Consider the following 23165-nt stretch of genomic DNA (forward strand, 5'->3'; position numbering starts at 1 on the left):
TGCTAGAAATGCACGTCAGCCGAGTCTCCGGAAGGGAGGATGTTACAAGCACCACATTGACTCAGTGGTAACGCCCTCACTCTTAACGGGTTCCGGGTTCAAACCCCATTCTGGAGTTGGACAGACATTCCACCTAAACACTTTGACACAGGGCTCATTGAACGCTACACTGCCAGAGGCCTGACCTTTCGGGCCAGACAGACTGAGAAAGAATAGGGAAAATTGCATTTTTATAGCACCTTCCGTGACCTCAGGATGTCCCAAAACCCATTACAGCAATGAAGCTCTTTTGAAATGTTGGAGCTGCTGTAATGTAGCAAACCCAGCAGCCGTTTTACCGACAGTTGGCCGTTCGCTGACGGCGGGCTCCTCTATTCCCACCGTTGTCAATGGAACTTTCCATCGAAGCCGCTCCACGCCGTCGGGAAATGCAGGGGTGGGGTGGCACTGCCCGCGGTACCAGAGAATCCCATTGCCAGCGAACAGCCAGAGAATTCCGGCCAGGACGTTCCCACCCACAGAAATGTGATGATGCATCGTTGATGATGTTAGTTAAGGGGGGAAACTGGCCAGGACACTCGTGGTATTAACTGTTTAGTTAGGCGCTAGGCGAAGGTGCTGTGATTAGTCACATTTTTTTGAGCATTTAAATACTTTGCTTTGTGGAGAGACAGGTCTTTATCAAGGATCTGATAAAAGGTCATGGACCAGGAACGTTCAGCGGGATTCTCCCTTCTGCGGACTAAGTCCCCACGCCGGTGGGAGAACTGGCGCCAACCATTCCGGCATCAACAGCCCCCGGCAGGGGGGGGGTCGGAGAATCCCACCGTTAACTCTGTTTCTTTCTCCACAGATGCTGCCTGGCCTGTTGAATATTTCCAGCATTTTCTGTTTTTATTTCAGAATTCCAGCATCAATGGTATTTTGCTTTTGTTTTTTTTTAAAATTAAGACTGTGATATCAGAGATAATGCCCCACTGGGGCATTATCCGAGACAGTTTAATTCAGGAGATTTAACATGCCATAAAACGGAGCATCAGAGGAAATAGAAAAACGCCGATGGGAAAGTAGGTTGTGTTAGTAAGACAATACTTATGGCAATCATACTGTTAAGATTCATTCCTTGTAACTAATTGGGATTAATTACAAAATCCCCGGCTGTGAGCAGCTGATAGAAGTAAGCGAGGCACCATGTACCTCAAATGCAGATGTGTTTACTGATGAAGGTCCGGAGGATCCAATGACAGTAGATCGCGGACGATTTAATGGAAATGTGAGTCATGACATACACAACAAAGGCATCACCAGAAAACATAAGACCATAAGACATAGGAACAGGGGGCGAAATTCTCCGACTCCGATTCTCGGAGAATCGCCTGGGGCCACCGAAAATCCGGCCCCCGCCATGGCAGAGATTCTCCGCCACCCGGGAAGTGGCGGTGGCGAGAATCTCACCACTCCGACCGGAGAGGCCCCTGCAGTGATTCTCCGGCCCGGATGGGCCGAAGTCCCGCTGCTGGGAGGCCTCACCCGCCGCCGAGGTTTGAACGACCTCTGTAATGGCGGGATCAGCGGCGCGAGCAGGTGGGGGGGGGCAGGGGGCGATCGGACCCCGGGGGGTGCCCCCACTGTGGCCAGGCCCGCGATCGGGGCCCCCCGCTCAGACTCCGGGCCAGTGCCCTGGGGGCACTATTTCTCTTCCGCTGCCGCCACGGCCTCCGCCATGGTGGAAGCGGAAGGGAAACCCACATCGCGCATGCGCCGACCGGCAAAAGCCTTTCAGCCAGCCCCGCTGCCGGGGGCGTCAGTTTTTTGCGCCGGTCTTCTGGTGCCAACCGCTCCGGCGCGGTGCTGGCCCCTAAAGGTGGGGAGAATTCCCCACCTTTGGGGAGGCCCGAACCCTGAGTGGTTGGCGCCACTCCCCTACGCCGGGACCCTCCGTCACACCGGGTAGGGGAGAATCCAGCCCAGGATTAGGCCACTCGGCCCATTGAGCCTACTCCGCCATTCAATCGTTGCTGACATTTTTCTCATCCCCATTCTCCTGCCATCTACCCATAACCCCTGATCCCTACAACCAGAGCTAAGTGCCCAGTGTGGGTGGCTATCGTTTCCCTTCCCACACCTGGGGCTGGATTCTCCCCTACCCAGCGGGGCGGGGGGTCCCGGCGTAGCGGAGTGGCGCCAACCACTCCGGCGTCAGGCCTCCCCAAAGGTGCGGAATTCTCTGCACCTTTGGGGGCCAAGCCCTCACATTGAGGGGCTAGGACCGCGCCGGAGCGGTTGGCACCACACCGACTGGCACCAAAACCGGCAACAGCAACCTTTGACTCCCGCCGCCCGGCACAGGGGTGATATATGCTCCAGAAGGGATTAATAAACAGCAAAAACAGTGGGTTGTGCACTGCAGGAAAAGCTACTGGCAAGTTTAAATACTGGTTGAACATTCAGGATGATAACCAGAGAGCAAGGTTCATGAACTGGCAAGATGGGCCGAAAGAATGGAAAGTAAGGTCATGCAGAGCAGGTAGCGACAGTGGGTCCAGACTCACCCTTGTGTCACAGAGTGATCACAAACTAGAGAAACAAACACCAATTGCCCAAGACAAAAATCTCATAGTAGGATTCTTTACAGAAAGAAAAGGGGATGTAGTGATGCGTAGCTTGAATGGATCCAGCAGTGAAATAAGGAGACACAACAGTCTCACAACAAAAGTGGTGTAGATGCTCTCAAGGTGGCACGGTGGCACAGTGGTTAGCACTGCTGCCTCACAGAACCAAGAACCTGGGTTCAATTCTGGCATCGGGTGACTGTGCGGAGTTTGCACTTTCTCCCCGTGTCTGCGTGGGTTCCCTCCGGGTGCTTCGGTTTCCTCCCACAGTCCAAGGATGTGCAGGTTAAGTGGGGTTGCCGGGATAGGGTGAAAGAGTTGCCCTGGGTAAGGTGGTCTTCCAGAGGGTCAGTGCTGACTCGATGGGCTGAATGGCTTCCTTCAGCCCTGTAGGAGTTCCGTGATTGTGTAATATTGATGGCTGAGAGATGAGGATACGTGAAGCAAAACAAAGGGAGCTAGCGAGTTGGAGTTATGAGGTTTCATATAAGGTTGTGTCATAATATACATCAATGTATATAATGGAGTGCAGACAGGCAGTGATTGACACACAGGATGACCAGTAAGCGCACAGAACAGAGCAGCCAATTACCAGACAGGACACTACCACTATAAAGCCAGAGGGCACCAGGTTTCCCGCTCTCTCTGGGATCCAGCCTCTGAGACAGTCAGAGCTCGTGAGCTAGCCGTGAGCAAATACCATGCGGTAGCTAGTAAGTCTGGTCAGGCTAGTACCAGGTCTCCAGTCAAGTTAGCATAGTGTCACCCCACAGTTGAACATGCATAATAGTTAAGACGTCAAATAAAATCGTGTTGCATCTTATCAAGTGTTGGAGGTCTGTCTCTCGCTTCACTGCATCAAGTGCAGTCCACGTCGACCCAGCCTGTCTAACACATCAGGTTGCAAAGCTGGATTTGTACTGAAAAAGCCCTTGCCGACCGGGCTCCTAAGGCTAAAGGGAGGTTTGTAGTTAGGGACTTTGAGGAGTAACTGGGTGATACAGATATTCGGGTGAACTCTCCCAGTCCTGGAAAAATAACCTTAAATCTTTTTAGTTTTATGGCCTCTTTTTCCTGGTGTGGGTTAATTGATATTAAAAACCACATTTCTTCAGGTGACGTTTTTCAGAGAGAAACCACTTCACCAGATGCAGAAGGACAACTTTGGAAACTGAATAAATGTGTCTGTGGCCTGAACGATGCCTCCAAGGTATTGCCGTTTTTCTGTTTTGATGAAAATAGGTTGTGTTCAACTAAAATCAGACTCCGCAATAATTTATTGGTCACATGGAGGAGGACCTTCAGGCATCTTCGTGCTGCATCCTGATTTCTTACTGAGTGCTTCAGAGGAATTTGAGAAATGCGCCATGAATAAAGATTAGAGTTAGAATTTAAAATTGGCAGTCAGGATTGGGAAGCTTTTAAACATGTTGGTTTCGATTTAAACAAAGTAGGACTGGGGATAATCTTCAAATCAACAATTTAATTTAGATCATCGCAGGAAGACGATCTTACGTCTAAAAAAGTTGCAGAGCAATTGTGCAGTTTGATTGGTCAGTCAGATGTTTGTTTGGTGTGTTGAAGTTAATTACTTACATGAAAGTAAGAGGCAGCACAAGTGGATAGCACTGTGGCTTCACAGCGCCAGGGTCCCAGGTTCGATTCCTCACTGGTTCGCTGTCTGTGCGGAGTCTGCACGTTCTCCCCGTGTCTGCGTGGGTTTCCTCCGGGTGCTCCGGTTTCCCCCCACAGTCCAAAGATGTGCAGGTTAGGTGGATTGGCCATGCTAAATTGTCCCTTAGTGTCCAAAGGTTAGGTGGGGTTACGGGGATAGGGTGGGGCCGTGGGCCTGGGTGGTGTGCTCTTTCAGAGGGTTGGTGCAGACTCGATGGGCCAAATGGCCTCCTTCTGCGTTCTAAGGATTCAACCTCTCCTCAGAGGAATATCCCTCCATACCTGGGATCAACCTAGTGAACCTCTGGACTACCTTATCTTCTGGATGATTATTCTCGTACAGATAGCTTATGTATGAGAATAGGCAATGTTGTCCTTTACTTGGGAGGCTAAGAAAATTAAAATGCTAAGAGTGTTGCAGAGGCAGAGACTACAGGGAGTCCTCATTTAAAGTTGCATTGCTGAGAATTGTGACTTGAAGTGGAACAACTTTAAGTGAATCATAGGTTCCCATAGGACTCAATATTAAAGCCAGAGTTACATTTTGACAAATCTCACCAGAAAAATCAATACATTTCTTTCTTGTACTGCACATGTGCAACACTGTGCATTCCTAGCTGAAATAACTTGCAAAATATAACACATCACTAAATAGAAAAGAAATGCAATCAATGCAAAATGTTGAAGAGAATTATAGTCAACTGCAGGACACCACTTGTAGATTGGCCAGGCTCCATCTAGTGGCAGAGGTTGGTTAGTGCAGGTAGCAACTGGAGGCCCAGGACTACCCGCGCTGATCAACCTCTGTCCCCAAAGGGAGACCAGGACTTCAATGAGAGTTCAGAACAAGGAGTCAGGAGCCAGAAGAATGGGATAGGTGAATAACAGACCCACGGACCAAGCTAAGAACAATGGGCGGGAGGGGCAAGACAAGGGTGGGGGGGGGGGGGGGGGGTGGGCAAGGGTAGGGAAGGCAAAGGAGGCAGAGAGACTGAGCATGCGGATGGAAGCGCTGGGGTTGTGGTCGTGTGTGCAGAAGAGGACGTCTATGGCAAATTACATTGAAGCGAAACTGGTAACATTAAACTAATATTTTGACACCATTTCCTCCATGATGTTAAAGGAAGTCACCGCTAAGCAGAGATTTACAGTATGGGATTCTATTTGACGAGTATCTTAAGTGGCACCTCATGCAATGAAGTACAGTACTGAAGATAGCATGTCCATGTGGAATAATGTGCGTACCGACAAAAAGTATGAGTGACTAAAGTTCACAGGTAAACCTCGCTGACCTGAAACAAATGCTGAAGACAAAGATAATTTCTAAAAGTAATTGGGTAAATTCAAGGCATGGATTATTTTAATAAAAGGAATACTTTCACAAAGTGACATATCGGAGCCTGGAGGTGGATTGTCTCAAAATAAAATACTTCATACCTCGCCTTTCTGAAGATATTTGTTTTCCCTTTGAAGGCGGCTGCCCACTTTAATTCTGGTTACTGCAATTTTCTATTTAACTCAACGCTTTGTTTACTCTTCCTTGGCTTCTTCTGAACAATCCCTTGGTCTCTGTTTGTTTAACTCCAGTCTTGTTGGACACTCTTATTCATTTCTCTAGTTTCTTTAATTAGCAGGGCTTTAGATTTCCAGCATCGCTTTTCTTAAGCATTAACCCATAGTATGGCTTTTCTTCCAGCAAGGCTGAGGGAGATGTTCCTTCTCCAGACTTCTAAAACAACTACTTCCAGCAGAGATGTAAGAGCTGCCTTCTCTCTCCCTACCTATCTCCAACTACAATGAAATGAACTAAACTAAAACGTAAAAGCTTTTCTACCTTACAAGGCCCCAGTTGCTAAGCAACCACTGCTGTTTTATTTATTCTTCGTGCCGTAACCCTCTCAAATAGAACCACTGTTGGAATTTAACCAGCCCCGACACATGCAAATACCTTTCCCCAGCATGAATCTAACAATTTATGGGCAGCACGGTAGCATTGTGGATAGCACAAATGCTTCACAGCTCTAGGGTCCCAGGTTCGATTCCGGCTTGGGTCACTTTCTGTGCGGAGTCTGCACATCCTCCCCATGTATGCATGGGTTTCCTCTGGGTGCTCCGGTTTCCTCCCACAGTCCAAAGATGTGCAGGTTAGGTGGATTGGCCATGATAAATTGCCCTTAGTGTCCAAAATTGCCGTCAGTGTTGGGTGGGGTTACTGGGTTATGGGGATAGGGTGGAGGTATTGACCTTGGGTAGGGTGCTCTTTCCAAGAGCCGGTGCAGACTCGATGGGCCGAATGGCCTCCTTCTGCACTGTAAATTGTGTGTGTGTGACAAAAGGTTTTTTCCTTCCAGGCACAGAAACACTAAATTAAACCCACTTAAAACTATGACGTATTTATCATGTGCACAAAGAGAAATATAAATCCCTTAAAACTTTGTTTTCAGGGCAGCACGGTGGCACACTGGTTAGCATTGCTGCCTCATGGCGCCGAGGTCCCAGGTGTGATCCCAGCTCTGAGTCACAGTCCGTGTGGAGTTTGCACGTTCTCCCCGTCTCTGCGTGGGTTTCGCTCCCACAACCCAAAGATGTTCAGGCTAGGTGGATTGGCCACGCTAAATTGCCCCTTAATTGGAAAAAATGAATTGGGTACTCTAAATTTATAAAAAAAAAACTTTGTTTTCCTAACTTTAATCTTAGTTAAAGAGAGGGAAGTGATATTGTTAATATATATTCATTTTTTGTCAGTTGTATAAATTCAGAACCGACAAGTGCTAATATGCATATATATATATAATAGATATATATATATATATATATATATATATATATATATAGGAACAAGCTGAGAGGATTCTATGCTTTGGGGTGTATGGTTTGCAAAGTGTGTCTCTGTAGATAAAAGCCTGGAAGTAAATAAAAATGAGGCTCCAGTATTCCATGCTTCACCGCTTGGGCTATCTGAATTTTGACATCCTGCAAATAAATGCTATGAGATTTTTATGACCACCTGAGAGAGCAGACAAGGCCCCATTAGTCTGTTAAAGTGAATGTTAAGGATCCCATGGCAATATTTAGAGAAGAGCTGGGGCACTCGTGACCAATGTTTGTCCATCAACCATTTTGTTTGGTGTGGTGTCTCTGGGATCTTTCAATGCACAAATTGACTATCAGTTTATCCACACAATAACAATGACTTGGCCCCCAAAGTAAAACAATCCTTTAGCTGCACAGCACTTCAGGCTGTCATGCGGGCAAGGAATGTGCTACTTAAATGCAAGCTCCGACATTGAGGTTTTATAATGATCTGGGTGAGAGCCTCACTCTGGGCAGATCTGTTGGGATTTTCTCACCTCAAAACTAAACCTTATCTTTCCCTATTAGCTACAATCTGAGTTACTTATTCTAATTTATTGCAATTGGATACGTTGGTTAAATCGTCCAATTTGACCATTTGTTATTCGAGATGAATATTACACGTTCAATATTCTTCTGTATTTTAACAAAGTTTATAATACTTACATCAAAATGTTATGATGTAGAGATTCTGGCATTGGACTGGGGTGGGCACAGTAAGAAGTCTTACAACACCAGGTTAAAGTGCAACAGGTTTGTTTAGAATCACTAGTTTTCAGAGCGCAGCTCCTTCCTCAGGTGAATGAAGAGGTGGGTTCAGAAACACATATGCAGACCAAGGCAGGCCAGCAGCACGGTTCAATTCCCGTACCAGCCTCCCTGAACAAGAGCCGGAATGTGGCGACTAGGGGCTTTTCACAGTAACTTAATTGAAGCCTACTCGTGACAATAAGCGATTTTCATTTCATTTCATTCACATTTAGACAAAGTCAATGATGCAAGGCGATACTTTGAATGCGAGTCTCTGCAGGTAATTAAGTCTTTACAGGTCCAGACGGTGTGACTTGAGAGAGGAATAATCACAGTTTAAAGAGGTGAGAATTGTCTCAAGCCAGGACAGTTGGTAGGATTTCGCAACTGTTGGACTTTAACCTGGTGTTGAAAGACCTCTTACTGTATCAAAATGTTAGACAAAGGAATGTAATCTGCATGTGTTGGCATGGTAACGTTCTTAGCTTGTTTCACCCTTAAAATGTGTGTGTTAAGTTTGACGCTTAGTGTTGTTGAATAAAGAACATTCACTGAATAAAGTGAAATTAATTTAATGCCAAAAAAGCTTGTGATATGTTTAAAATGAACACACTAGAACGCACTAGAAAGTAGTGAATGTACGAGGAGCCATTCTGATTCCATTTAGCACTGAGCTGTTCCTGATTACAGAGAAAATGCAACTCTATTATTTAAGCAAGGTGAGGGAGCGTAACCAGGGAATTATAGACCCATTAGTTTAACATCTGTTGTTGGGGAAGTTATTGGAATCAATCATTAAGGACCGGGTGGCTGAGCACGGAGAAATTTAAGGTGATTAGAGAGAGCTAGCATGGCGTTGTGAAGGATAAATTGTAGCTAATGGACCAAACTGAATTTTCTGAGGAAGTAACTGAACTAGTAGACAGGGGAATATCTAATGGATGTGGTTTATATGGACCTCCAGAAGACATTCAAAAAGGATCCACGTAAGAGAGTAGCTAAGGATGATTGTGGAATTGAAGGTAAGTTATTCACCTGAATAGGAGATTGGTTAGACAATGGAAGACATTAGAGTAGGGATAATGATGGTGTACCCAAATGTGGAAGAAAGTGACTAGTGGTGTTCCACATGGAGCTGGAGCCTCAATTATTTCATGAAATTTATCAATAACTTAGATAATGCAACAGAGAGTCTTGTATCCAGGGCCCAAGAAGCTGAAGGCTCTGTCGGAATGTTCCAGCAGATTGTACTAATTCTGGCCTGCTGCAATGTTCCAGTGAAGCGCAACGCAAACTGGAGGGACAACATCTCATCTTCCGGTTAGGCACACTACAGCCTTCCGGCCTGAACATCGAATTCAACAACTTCAGATGATCAGCCCCACCTCGACCCATTTGTTTTCATTTCATTTTAACTGTCCTTTACCATTTCTTTCTTAATATACATTTAATTCCCCCCCCCCCCCCGCCTCAGTCTTATCCACCTTGCCTGCACCTTTCTCCTCTTTGCTTCCCCCTTCCCCTCCCCCCACACCTACAGTTCATCCTCTGATGTTAGTTTCCCTGCTGTTTGACCTTTCACATCTTTTGTCCTCTCTGGGGACTGCCATTAGCACTCTTTCCCCTTGGTATCTGTGGCCATTAGCACCCGGTTTCCCTGGGTTTCTGTGGCTATGACTCATCTTTCATTCTCACTCCACAGTATAAATATCTCCCACTCTCTCTGTCTGTTAGCTTTGACAAAGAGTCATCGGACTCGAAACGTTAGCTCTTTTCTCTCCCTACAGATGCTGCCAGACTTGCGGAGATTTTCCAGCATTTTCCCTTTCGTACTAATTCTGGGGTCTGGTCCTGATTTGTCCCTTGATCTCAGCAATATGTCCTCGGGACATCGCTTGGGCTTGGATTCCACACCGTGTCTATTGGGTCCCATGGGCACTTCACAAGTTTGTTGTGGGATGTCAAAGGGCCGTGATTTCACCCCAGCAGGAGCTAATCCTGCCTGTGGACATCCTTGCCTTGGATCACACAGCTGGTGGGACGAGAGCTACTGTTAGCCAGGTAGCACACCGAATCTCGTCAGTTGACCTGGCGATCGCAGGCTGCAATGTAGTAACGTAGCAAAGCTGTAGTTAGGAATCGCGGCAGCCAATCTGCACACAGCAAGATCCCACACGCAGCAATGAGATAATGAACAGATTATGTCACTTTGTGATGTTGGTTGTTTGACCATTTTCATCCTAGACTCCAGGAAGAACTCACCTGCTCTTTGAAATAGTGGTGCAGCATCTGAGAGGTTTACTGCCATATCTGAAAGATGGTACCTCCAACAGCGCAGCACCCCCTCAGTGAAAGTGAGCAGCCTAGAATGTTCTGGAGTACGGGACTGATCAGTTACCATTGCCGATGAAGGGACCATGAGGTGATCTTGATTTTGGTGATAGTGTAAAAGATTCAGCCACCGCAGCTTTCCTTCCCATTGACTTCGGGGAGGGATGGAACATGGGAGGTTGCTCCAAAATCACAAGTCTTACACTAGTGGCTAAAGTGACCCCTTACAGGAGGACCTTTGACCTTCAGCGAAGGGGTGGGGGACACAAAACAGCAGCATTTGAAGCTTCTGTCCTTTGTGCTAACCTACCTATCTTGTATATGGCTGCCCATGGATCTGTTGTGAATTTCACCATTCTCTAAGTAACTTAACCCATACTTTCTTCCTTCATTAGCGCTAAGTTTTACATTTGTAACTTATGGCCCCTATCTTTTGGCTAAAATAATATAGTTAGCCATCATCAATTGGCAAGTTGTATGGTTGCTGAGAAATGCCAACTACTGGGTTGGGAATTTTGAACAGTAAGCCTTTGTGTTTCGTACAGAATAAAAATTCCAGAAGAAAGACTCACCTGCCAAAGTCAGTTTAACCTCGTCACTCCATGTTTCAAACGAACGTCCTCTCACATTGTTGGTGACGCCGCACCCGTAGGTGACACTTTGGTTCCCCGATAAGCTGTGAAGAGTAAGGTTTTGAAGGCTTCCGTCTTGACTGCTGGATTGCAAGAGGACATTGTCCTTCTTCCACCAATACTGAACACCCTGCGGAGTGCCTGGCACTTTGCAGGATAAGTGGACAGGTTGACCATCGCCAATGGCGTTTGCTGGAGGCTCCACAATAACGGCAGGCTTGGGAGGGCGACCTGTTAAGAAAAAGAGACGAGTGACCATTTGATCGCTGACAGTGAAGAGCTAATGGCAGACGGATTCTGGTGGAACTACCAAAGGACTGTGCACATAATCTGTTATCATTGTATCATGCGGTCAGCACACAGGAAGCTGATAACTTGAAACAGGCTGGTTTCAATCTTGGAGCCAGCAGGTGGAGAGATGTGAGGGGATTACTGATGCAAAGACATGGTTGAAGCAGGTTGGATGGGGAAAAATGACTTTTCCTTGCTCCAGGACTTGCTTACGATTTCCATGATGCAGTGCCAGATCTCAGCTTGGCAACCATTGATGGGATTGTGAACTTATCATGTCAAGAGGTGCTGGCACAAACCACAGGGAATCCGAACAGTAACCCGGCACCGAATCCGTGATCGGTGATCGGGCGGAGAATGGATTCTGATGCTGGAATCGGGGACGGTGCCGGTTTGACATTGGTCCGCCAGGCTCTGCCCCCTCCAAACCGATGTCACTGTGACGTGCGCTGTGCACCGTTTCAACGGCGTTGGCATGTCACCAGGCGGCCCACCCGCAATGCTCTGCCCCCGACGGCCCAAGTTCCTATTGGCGCAGGCCATGTGTGGTCCCAGCGGTCGGGAACCCTGTGTGCCGGCCTCGGACAGTGTCCAGCGTTGACATACTCGGCCAGGATCCCTGCCGCTGGCCAGGGAGGCTTCCGCTAGGGCTGGGGGGACTGGTGGGGGGGTGGGCAGGGGGTGGGCTGTGGGTTCGGGGTTGGCGGGTTAGGGTTCGCGCACGGCGGGCGCCATGTTTTATGGCGCAACCGGTACAGGTCGTCAGCCCCGCGCATGGGCAGCCCCGGACCCGGCCATCTCCAGCCGTCTTCACCATGATCGACGCGGTTTCACACGGTGCCAGTGCTAGCCCCTCACCGATACCAGAATCAGTGAGGGGTTTGTGCCAATTTGCCTGTCATGAAGCTCCCGTGGATTCACCATCCGCGTCGGCACTTAGCCTCAGAAACGGAGAATCCAGCCCCAGTCCTTTTAAACTCACCTGGGCAATACACCTGCTGGCTCAGGCAGAGGAAGCAACACCTGTCAATTCCTGGAGAGGGAAAACCAGTCAGCTGGGTGTGAACCCCTCAGATCTTTGATCTGCAAGCCTTTCATTTAAATCTCTGTGAAATTGCTTTAACTAGGGTGTGATTGTCAGCTTCCACACACACACCCACCGACTGTCTGGGTTGTTTAATTCATCTCCCTTCGGCTTGAGTGACTTCCAAGTAGTCATCTGTGAAACTAATGAGTTACGTTCTCCCACTTCCTCTTTTTCTCTTCAGAAAGCATTTAACTGTCTTTGATGTGGTCCAGGAGCTGTCAATCACAGCTGGATGCTTATAAACATTGTGGTTTGTTTCACAGCTGACTACTAAAAAGCCACTCAAGCAAAGTAAACACTATGTTAAAATGAACTGTGGGTTGCCTCATTGCTAACCCGCTGGAAGTTGCCTTATTTTGACAAGAGATGGTGAAAGTTATTCACAAGGCCTCCTACCTGCTACAACCACCTCAGCCAAATCGCTTCGTTCCTTCAGCCTTTTCCCATTGACTGTGTTGAGTGCGGCACAGTGATAAAAGCCAGCATCCTTTACTTTACTGGTCTCCATCGAATAATTCACTCCTTCCTGTATTTTCCTGACAATTCGGATGTCTGTCGGTTTGTGCTTATACCAGTAGTATTCTATAGGGAGGGATCCGTGAGCAGACTGACATCTCAGATGGAAAGGATCGCCCAACAGAACTACAAGTTGCTCAGGCACTTTCATCACCACCGGCTTGGAAACTGGAACTGGAAGAACAGAAGAGTGAGGTTATATGTGACAGATTCTGGGACTGACAACACATCACATGGTGAGTTTCCGAGCTCAAAGGAGATATTGTCAAACAAGAAAGATTTTGGGCAGCACGGCGGCGCAGTGGTTAGCATTGCTGCCTCGCGGCGCCGAGGTCCCAGGTTCGATCCCGGCTCTGGGTCACTGTCCGTGTGGAGTTTGCACGTTCTCCCCGTGTCTGCGTGGGTTTCGTCCCCACAACCCAAAGATGTGCAGGGTAGGTGGATTGGTCATGCTAAATTGCCCCTTAATTGGAAAAAATGAATTGGGTACGCTAAATTTATAAAGATAAAGAGAAAAAAAGAAGAAAGATTTGCCACCTCAAGATGCCTCGAAGCTCTATACAGGCCAACTAATCGTCACTGTTGAAATGTAGGAAATAGGGCAGGCAATTTGTGCACAGCAAGCTCCCAGAAACAGCAGACTCATTATAACCCCTGGTCTTCTTCACCACAGTGCTGTGGGATCAGGGAGATAATGATGGCCCTGTGTCAGTCATGGCTCAGTTGGTAGCTCTCTTACCCCCTGAATCAGAAGGTTGTGTTTTCAACTTCACCTCTGGGACACAAGCACAAAAATCAAAGTTGACATTTCAGTACTGAGGGAGTGCTGCACTGTCGGAGGTGCCAACTTCTAGATGAAACGGTAAAGCAAGGTCCCGTCTGCACTCTCAGGCCAGCATAACGAATCCCTCGGCACTATTTTGAAGAAGAGCAGAGGAGTTACCCTTGGTGTGCTGGCCAATATTTGTTCCTCAGTCAACATCACAAAGAGCAGCACGATGGCACATTGGTCAACACTACTGCCTCATGGCGCCGAGGACCCAGGTTCGATCCCAACCCCGGGTCACTGTCCATGTGGAGTTTGTACGTTCCCCCGTGTCTGCATGGGTCTCACCCCCACAAACCAAAGATGTGCAGGGTAGGTGGATTGGCCATGATAAATTGCCCCTTAGTGACCAAAATTGCCCTTAGTGTTGGGTGGGGTTACTGGGTTATGGGGATAGGGTGGAGGTGTTGGGTAGGGTGCTCTTTCCAAGAGCCGGTGCAGACTCAATGGGCTGAATGGCCTCCTTCTGCACTGTAAATGCTATGATAATCTGAATTGGAAAAAAAATCATCATCACAAAAAACACTTTATCTGGTCATGGCATTGTGGTATTGTCAATACACCAATTATCCAGAGACCTTGGGTAATGCTTTGGAGATCTGGGTTTGAACCCTACCACGGTAGTGAATTGGACATTCAGAATTCTCTCTCAGTGTACTCGAACAAGCCCCGGAATTTGGCGACGAGGGGATTTTCACAGTAACTTCATTGAAGTGTTAATGTAAGCCTACTTGTGACAATAAAGATTATTATTATGTTGAAATTTGATTTCAATCAACAAAATGTGGAATTAAAAGCCTAGAGATGGCCATAAGACCCCTGGCGATGGTTGGAAAAACCCAACTGTTTCACTAATGCTCTTTGGGGATGGAAATTCACCATCCTTACCTGGCCTGTCCAACATGTGACTAGAGATCCACAGCAACGTAGTTGGCTATGAAATGTCCTCTGAAATGGCCTCGTAAGTCATTCAGTTCAAGATCTTGTGTCAGGTACAGGAGGGGAGGCCCAAGGTGGGCAGGGGAGAGGGGATGGGTATCCCAAGATCAGCTCCGGGAGGGGTTGGCAGATGTGGAAAGGGGCCGTTAAGGAGGGAGGGTATTCCTCCTTTCCACCAGAGACCCAAGCAGGGTGACCTGCTGAGCTACCCCTGCCCCTGAAAATTGCGGCTAGACAGGACATAGCCCTCAAGTGGCTATTAATTGTCAAATGAAGGCCTTCAATTGGGAGGAGGATAGGTGGGCAGCAATAGGCCTCGTTCATCCTTCCCCTGAAAACCGTGGACAGTTTGAGGGTAGGTGAGAAGGTGAAGGTCACCCCAGGAATCTTATAACTCACTTGCGGGTACCCGTAAAATTCTTCCCCTTGTCCAGCTGTTTGAATTCAGTTTCAGGATTTTTCATTTTTCAAAATCATCCCGATTTCAATATAGGCAAAAGCATTTGATTTAGCGACCCATTTTTGCCTGAGTTTGAGTTTTCCAGCATTATTTGACCTATATTTATCAAGAAAGGTTTGGATTGAGAAGACATGCTGTTCTGGCAGCTATTAAATTTGATTAATCACCTCAGGCGCTGTTTGAAATTTCCTCCGGCAGCTTCAAATTCACAAATTTTGATTCAATATCATTTGAAGGTTTTCTTTAAATTGCTAATTTGACATCTTAACATTGCAGATGCAGTTAGCAGATTTGGAAACATGTGCTAAAGCTTAGAAAAGGTTATTGGGAAATGTATTTCAAGTCTGACCGACAACAATTGCGGATCTTGGGGTGAATTCTCCGGCGGCGGGATTCTCCGATCTGCCGGCAGCGTACCCCCCCCCCCCCCCCCCCGTGCGTATCCCGGTGGCGTGGGGTGGCTTCAATTGGAAATCCTATTGACAAACGACGGGAGTATAGAATCTCGCCGCCAGTGACAGGGCACCACGGAGAAACAGGCAGCTTGGAGACAGAAAATTCACCCCCTTGTATTTTGAGTGTAATGTTTTGTTTAGTTGCTAAACTGATTTCCCTCCTCTTAAGTGAACAAGTCAGGCCACTCCCTTGTATGGGATGGCTCAGGATGTCCTGAGGTCAATGAGACGTTGTTTATTATTATCTGTGGGAAGTGTCTCTAGACTGGTTTGAATCATAGAATCCTACTGTACAGAAGGATCCCATTCGGCCCATCAAGTCTGCATCGACCATCCGAAAGAGCACCCCATCCAGACCCACTCTCCCCCTGTAACCCCATCTAACCATTGGGCATTAAGGTGAAATTTGACATGGCCAATCCACCCAACCTGTCCATCTTTGGTCTGTGGGAGGAAAACGGAGTACTCGGAGGAAACCCACGCAGACACGGGGGAAACGTGCAGACTCCACACAGTTACCCGAGGTCGGAATTGCACCCAGGTTCGTGGCGCTGTGAGACAGCAGAGGTAACCACTGTACCACCGTGCCTGCTTGTTGTTTGGCTTGCTGTTACCTCAGCCTTAGCTCTGTTGGTAGTTCTCTTGTCTCTGAATCAGAAAGTTCAACATTCTAAAGGTCATTCCAGAGACAGAAACGTAAAATCTAGACTGAGACTCCAACGCATTGAGAGGCTGCTGCAGTGTCGGAGGGTGAGATACTAAACCAAGCCTGGCCTCTTGAGTGGATGTAGAAGATCCCACAGAAACCCTCTCTGGTGTTTTGGTAAATGTGTATCTCCCAACAGGGCCAAGGGAGAAAAATCCTGGGCTCTGGGACTTCTCCTGCCCCTGGGTCCCCTATTCCCACCCCGACATCACCCCTCCCCACGTAACCCTCCCCATCAATCACGCATGATATTATCCCCCCTTTAGATTCAGCAACCAATTCACCAAACACAGAAAGGTCTGAGTGAACTGATAATACTCATTGTCGCCATCGGGTCCAAAATATAGTCCAATATATATGCAGCATAGGTCGTTAATATTGTGTGCAGCAACAGTAAATATATGCAGCATAGGTCGTTAATATTGTGTGCAGCACAGTAAATATATGCAGCATAGGTTGTTAATATTGTGTGCAGCAACAGTCAAATTAACTGTGGGCTGCAGGGGACCTCAATGTGACTATTAAACAAACCAGAAAGTACAAATTTTATTTTATCAGTATTGTGTAATATTGTTAATCGGAGAAGAAAATATCTAATTAGTTATTTATAACTCTGTGCAGATGATAAGACTAATTCTGGTGACTGTCTCAGTCTTGTTAATATGGTCTCCGCATTGCACCCAATGCAATGTCACACTGTTACACTCTGTGATGTCATTGCCAGTGGCAGAATAGGCAGTGACCAGGAGCAGAGATGCTTATCAAGCAGTTAATAAAGCTGTTTTCCGATCAATTTTCAAATATATTTTAAGCATCGACAGATTCTGGCTCCAAACCCCCCCAAAAAATTCACACTACACTCAACAACGTTCGGCCCACACTTCACGCATTATCAGTCCTGCTATTTAAAGTGATCCTCAGAACCTTCCCTGCTCCTTACGTCACTGTGCTGCCCCACCCCCGCAATGCCCCCAATCTCCCCCCAACACCAATTCATCAATCACGCTCCCATGTCACCTTCCTAACACCCGACAAAATCCTTCCCCATCAATTCCCGAACCGCCCCCACCTCAATCTTCCAACTCCCCACCAGCCTCTCCCCCCCAAACCCCCAGCTCCCTCCCCCCTTCCACCCACTCACCCCAATGGTCTAACCTCCCTCCCTCATCCAACACCAGTCCCACCCCTCCCGTCCGTCCAACAGACCACTCACTCTTCCAACATCCCCCAACCTGCTGCCACCCGTCTAACTGTCTCCAACCTTCCCCATCCCTCCATCAGGCCCAACACCACCCCATCCCTGCAACACTACCAAACCTTACCCCACCCCTCCAACAGCCCCACCCCTCCAACATCCCCCCAGCTTGAACACCCGCCCAACACGCCCCAAAGCCCCCCACCCCTCCAACAGCCCCCAACCTCTCCCACTCCTCCGGCAGAGCCACATTGCCCCCCCCCCCCCACCTCCAACAGGCCCCAATCTCTCCTCACCCTTCCACAGCCTTCCGACCTCCACCAATTCATCCAACAGCCCCGAACCCCGACCCTGGATCCAACAAACTCAAAATAGGGATTTCACTCACCATTATTCAACCGAAAGCACTGGGTGGCTGCGCTGCTTCCTTTAGGCAGCTTTGTGGTTTTCTGGCTGGCTTGACAGAATAAATAAGACTCATGAAACTGCGTGAAGGTTGGAAGCAGCCTTGCAGCAAATCAGTGAAAAAGTAACCTGACAGACTGGCGATGTAAAGGAAAAAATAGGATGATGGTTCGGATTTTGTTTAAAAGTCGGTCTTTCAGGTCTGCAGTCCTGCTTTAGGCAGCTCAGACTGGGGAACTGTGGTGAATGTGTAACCACTATAATTCACACTGTACATTACTGTGTCCCTGTGGGCTCCATCTGTGAGCTGTTGCACGGCTCTGCCCACAGGGGGAGATGAGGAGCATGTACAGGGCTCCGCCCTCAGCTCCACCCCCTTCAGGAAGTATAAGTGCTATGGTCCTGCGAGTCCGCCTCCAGTTCAGCATAGTCGCAGGCAGGCTCAGTTGTAAGCCGATTAAAGCCACAGTTTCCTCCAACTCGTGTCTCTGGTTGAATTAATGGTCGCATCAGGAACAATAAGAAACTTCATTCAGAGCCGGGTTACAATAGTGACCGCTTTTCAAGAGTCCTTAATTTCTGGAAAATGCTTTGAATTCTGAGGGGTTGTGTAAGGGGTGGGCTGGAATTCTCTGGCCGTTTGCTGTCGGGGGATTCTTGCGGGGGTCCTGCGGGTGCAGTAACCCCGCCCACGGCTTTCCCTGTGGCGTGGGGTGGCTTCCATGGGAATTCCCATTAACAGCGGTGAGAGCAGAGGATGACGGCCGCAGGCAGACGGCACGCCGCCTCCCCCTACTGGCAGGCCAGAGAATCCCGGCCCTGGTATCAGTTCTTTCAATGACCTCGCCACCTGGTCCTAAAGGCAGAAAGAGTTTCAAGAGAGCTGACTCTCATTCTCTTTTTGTAAACTTTTTTTTGGAAGATTGTTCAGTTGTGATTTGTTTTCTATAAAATGTGATCTTTGGAATATGAAAGCTGCTCCAAGGATAACTTTTAGAGGAACATGGGGCAGGGGGTCGGAGAATCGCCGGGAGTCAGCGTGAATCCCACCCCCGCCGTCCTCCAAATTCTCCCACCCCCCCCCAAAAATCGGCCCGGCTTGAGTCGCGCCGCCCGCCTCGGAGAATGGCGGGGACCGGCGTGACTCAATGGGCCCCGGGACTTCACGAATTCTCCGGCCCGCGATGGGCCGAATTCCCGCCCATTCTTTGCCAGTCCCGCCACCGTAAATTAGAGTAGGTCCATTACTGGTGGGATCTGGCGGCGCGGGCGGCCTCCAGGGTTCCTGGGGGGAGGCGTAGGGGGATCTGGCCCCGGGAGGTGCCCCCACGGTGTTCTGGCCTGCGATCAGGGCCCACCGATCCGTGGGCGGGCCTGTGCCATGGGGGCACTCTATCCTTCCGCACCGGAGGCTGTGGTCCTCCGCCATTCCCGGTGCGGAAGCGAAGCCCTCTGCGCATGCGCAGGGATGAAGCCAGCACACGCTGGTGCTCTGCGCATGCGCCGACTCACGCCGGCCAGCGGAGGTCCTTCGGCATCAGTTGGCGTGGCGCCAAGCCCCTTCCCCGCTGGCTGGCGGGACGCAAACAACTCCGGGGCGGACTTAGCCCCTGAAGGTGCGGAGGATTCCGCACCTTTGGGGCGGCCCGTCGTCGGAGTGGTTCACGCCGCTCCATCCCACCGGGACCCCCCGCCCTGCCGGGTAGGGGAGAATCCCGCCCATTTTGTTTGCTTTCTTGCATATTGGTTTTGATGGAAATGTCAGATGAGGGGAAGTGGTTCCACAGCACCAATCAGTTTCTACTTTTTGAGCACAGGCTGGTATTTCATTGAGGCTTTGGATTGGTACCTCTGCCTGCCAGGCCGCTACTCTACTGGGCGGGTCATTACTCTTGTGGGCAGGACTGGTACTCTGCAGGCAGGGTCACTACCCTGTGAGCAGGGTGGGTACCCGATGATCAGGTCACTACTTTGTGAGCAGGGTTAATACCCTGCTAACAAGGCACTACTCTGTAGCGGGGGGTACTCTGTGGGCTGGGTTGGTACTCTGTAGGCAGGGTGGGTACTCTGTGGCCAGGATTACTACTCTGTGGTACTCTGTGGGCAGGGTGGGTACTCTGTGGCAGGGTGGGTGCTCCATGGGCAGGATTATTACTCTGTGGTATTCTGTGGGCAGGGTGGGTACTCTGTGGCAGGCTGGGTGCTCTATGGGCAGGATTATTACTCTGTGGTACTCTGTGGCCAGGGAGGGTACTATGTGGCCAGGGCTGATACTCTGCTGGACAGGGCAATATTCTGCAGGCAGCATTGTCATCTATTACCAAGTTCAACATTGCACAGGGAAGCGGATAAAGATGGGAATTATGATTTCAATTATTTGGCTGGACTTTATACTATCCCGGCAGAAGATTTGAAGGTTTTGGGCTCACAAAGTCCAGCCCCAGAAGTTTGTTTAGTTTTACAGGCAAAACGCATCAAAAACACTTCAACTGCCTGAACAGTTAATTAATTCGCTAGATTTTTGTGGTCTGCGCTATATTTTAATATTTTCTGCAAAGCGGCAGGCATTAGCCCAATTCTGGATGAGATGTAATTTGGCTGCTTTGAAATGTCTCCTCTCACAGGAACTGGTAACTCTGAGTAACTAGTGTGATGGTTATGCTACCAAGCTAGTAATCCAGATAACATGGTTTAAATCCTACCTTGCTGGTTTGAGAACGTGATTTTTGTTTTAAAATATCTGGAAATAAAAACAGCTCTCGCCAGTAACAGTGACCATGAAACTATCGGACTGACAGAAAAATCCACTTTAGGGAGCGATTTAAAAAAAAATTCATTCAATGGATGAGGCTTCAATGGCTAGGGCAGTATTTATTGCCCATACTTATACGCCCTGGAGAAGATGGTAGCAGAGAGCTTCCTTCTTGAACTGCTGAAGTCCACGAGGTGTAGGTACTCTCTCTTCGGGAGAGAGTTCCGGTATTTTGACGCAGCAACAGTGAAGGAACAGCAATATGTTTCCAAGTCAGGATGGTGGAGTGCCTTGGAGGAGAACTCCCAGGTACTGGTGATATTCCCATGTATCGGCAGCCCTTGCCGTCCTAGGTGGACAAGGGCGGAAGATGTGTTTGGAAGGTGCTGCCTGAGGAACCTTGGTGAGTTCCTGCAGTGCATTTTGTAGATGGTACTCACTGTTGCTACTGTGCATCGGGGGTGGAGGGAGTGAATGTTTATGGAAGGGATGCTAATCAAGCGGGCAGCTTTTCTTGGATGGTGCCGAGCATCTTGAGTGTTGTTGGAGCTGCACTCATCAAGGCAAAGGGAGAGCTGAAAGATTTATCCAGTCTAGCCTTTATGTGACTCCAATGGCTCTTAAATGGTCCGTGAACTGGCCGAGCAATTCACCTTAGTTGATTGTGGCACAGGGGTTAGCACTGCTGCCTCACAACGCCTGGGAGCTGAGTTCAATTCTGGCCTTGGGTGACTGTGTGGTGTTTGCACGTTCTCCCCGTGACTGTGTGGGTTTCCTCCGGCTGCTCCGGTTTCCTCCCACAGTCCAAAGATGTTACCAGTACGCACGCTCCTGTTGTACTAACAATTAAAGGAATACAACATTAATAATATTCCAAAGTCTAATTTTCTTTTTACCCTCCCAATGTATGAGTGGTAATTTGAGTATGTCTGTGAGGAGGGTTTTATTTTAGGGGTGCGCGCTGTCTAGTGACTTTGAAATGTTGGAGGACCGGTTGGATCAGCAGGTTTAATTGCAATGAACCCAGCTGGTGTTCACAGCCGGTCACACACGAACAGCCATCCTTTGGCATGTGGAGCTCAGTCGGTCGCCATCTCACCTCTGGGCTAAAAGATCGCGGGTTCAAATTGCACTCCAGGACTTCCGGTGACGCCCTCGAGGAGACAGGTCGCAGGTCGGATCGCTCCCGCCCGCGATGGGCAAACGGACCTTTGTTAACGGACTTTTTTGGAACCTGGCAGCCTGAATCGGTGGAGGAGACGATAGGGAAGCGGCTTCCTTTCCGGGGTATGGGCAGCTGGACTAGAAGTGGTCGAATGGAGCGGCAAGGATTGAAGCGGGAGCAGCAGGGACCCCAGGCCGGGCGGCCAAGCATGGCGGACGGTGGGGACCGGGGAGCGGAGGCTCACTGGCCAAAGGAGAAGCAGATGGAGTTCTTCAAGAACTGCTTCGCCGAGCTGAGGAGGGACACGCTGGACCCGATGAGAGCGGTGATGGACCGAATGGTCGAGACACAGGCGGTCCAAGGGAAGGCGCTCAGGGAGGTCGAGGCGAAGCTCTCCAGCCAGGCGGGCACGGTAATGGAGCTGGAGCACGAGGTGGAGGAGCTGAACGCCCGTCAGAGGAGGATGCAGGAGCAGCTTGAAGAGCTGGGGAACAGAGCCAGGAGGCAGAATTCACGGATCATTGGCCTCCCCGAGGGCTGCGAGGGGTCTGATGTGGGCGCATACATGACGGGTATGCTTGAGGCGCTGATGGGACCGGAGGCCTTCCCTCAACCCCTGGAGTTGGATGGGGCACATAGGGCCCCCACAAGGAAGCCCAGACGGGCGACCGACCGAGGGCCTTGGTGGTCCGCTTTCACCGGCTTGCTGACAGGGAACGTGTGCTGCGATGGGCCAAGGCGGAGAGGAGCAGCAGATGGGAGAACTGCGAGGTGCGCATTTACCAGGACTTGGGAACGGAGCTGGCCAAGAGGCGTGCAGGATTCATCAAGGTAAAGGCAGCCTCTACAAAAAGGAGGTGAGGTTTGGAATGCTGTATCCTGCAAAGCTCTGGGTTACGTTTGAGGAACTCCACTACTATTTTGAGACACCAGAACAGGTTTGGACCTTTATTAAAGATAAGAAGCTGGACTTGAACTAATGGGCACTTGGTTCTTTCAGTGCTGTACAATGGCGGCGGCCTGTTAACCCAAAATTGCTCTGATTAGGTGTGGACTTTTATTAAAAGTAGAAGCTGGACTGGAACTAAAGGACTTTGGGCTCTCAGAGCTTTTGTGTGGCGGCGGTTTGTTAAACTATCCTGTACTGTAATGTTTTATCCAAGATTGTTTTCAGCCTGGACAGAGAGTGGGGGCTGGAGGGCGCACTGTTTAGGGTGCTTTGGGGGGATTGCAACGGGGGGGGGCTGCAAAGGGGGCCTTGCACTTGGTACCTTTTGGCGGGAGATCAGGGCCTCTGATAGGGGGATGGGCTAGGGGGTGGTTACGGGACTTGAAAGAGCACAGTGGGATACAATTAGGTTAATGGGTCCCTGGCGTGTGGGGGGAGGGCCCGAGCACTGGGACGGGAGACAGGTAGGCACCAAGGGCAGGGGTCAGTGTGGCTAGCGTAGGTCAGGGGGCACCAGGGAGAGTCGGAGGTGGGGCGGGGTGGGCTAGGGCCAAGCGCAGGGCTGAC

The 23165-nt window shown here is 49.2% G+C and overlaps 1 protein-coding gene across 2 annotated transcripts in view; it reads right to left on the reverse strand.

Moving 5' to 3' along the window:
• The window catches only part of LOC119950738, a 122162-nt gene that overhangs the window by 41735 nt on the left and 57262 nt on the right, over nt 1–23165 (reverse strand). For both annotated transcript variants that reach the window (XM_038773433.1, XM_038773432.1), the window contains exons 3-4: nt 12627–12920; nt 10793–11083 (exon numbers count right to left, since the gene is read on the reverse strand). In XM_038773433.1, coding sequence (XP_038629361.1) covers nt 10793–11083; nt 12627–12920 — 585 coding nt within the window. The remainder of the gene's footprint in view (nt 1–10792; nt 11084–12626; nt 12921–23165) is intronic.

This window comes from Scyliorhinus canicula, chromosome 16 (assembly GCF_902713615.1).
Source record: "Scyliorhinus canicula chromosome 16, sScyCan1.1, whole genome shotgun sequence".
Taxonomy (NCBI): Eukaryota; Metazoa; Chordata; class Chondrichthyes; order Carcharhiniformes; family Scyliorhinidae; genus Scyliorhinus; species Scyliorhinus canicula.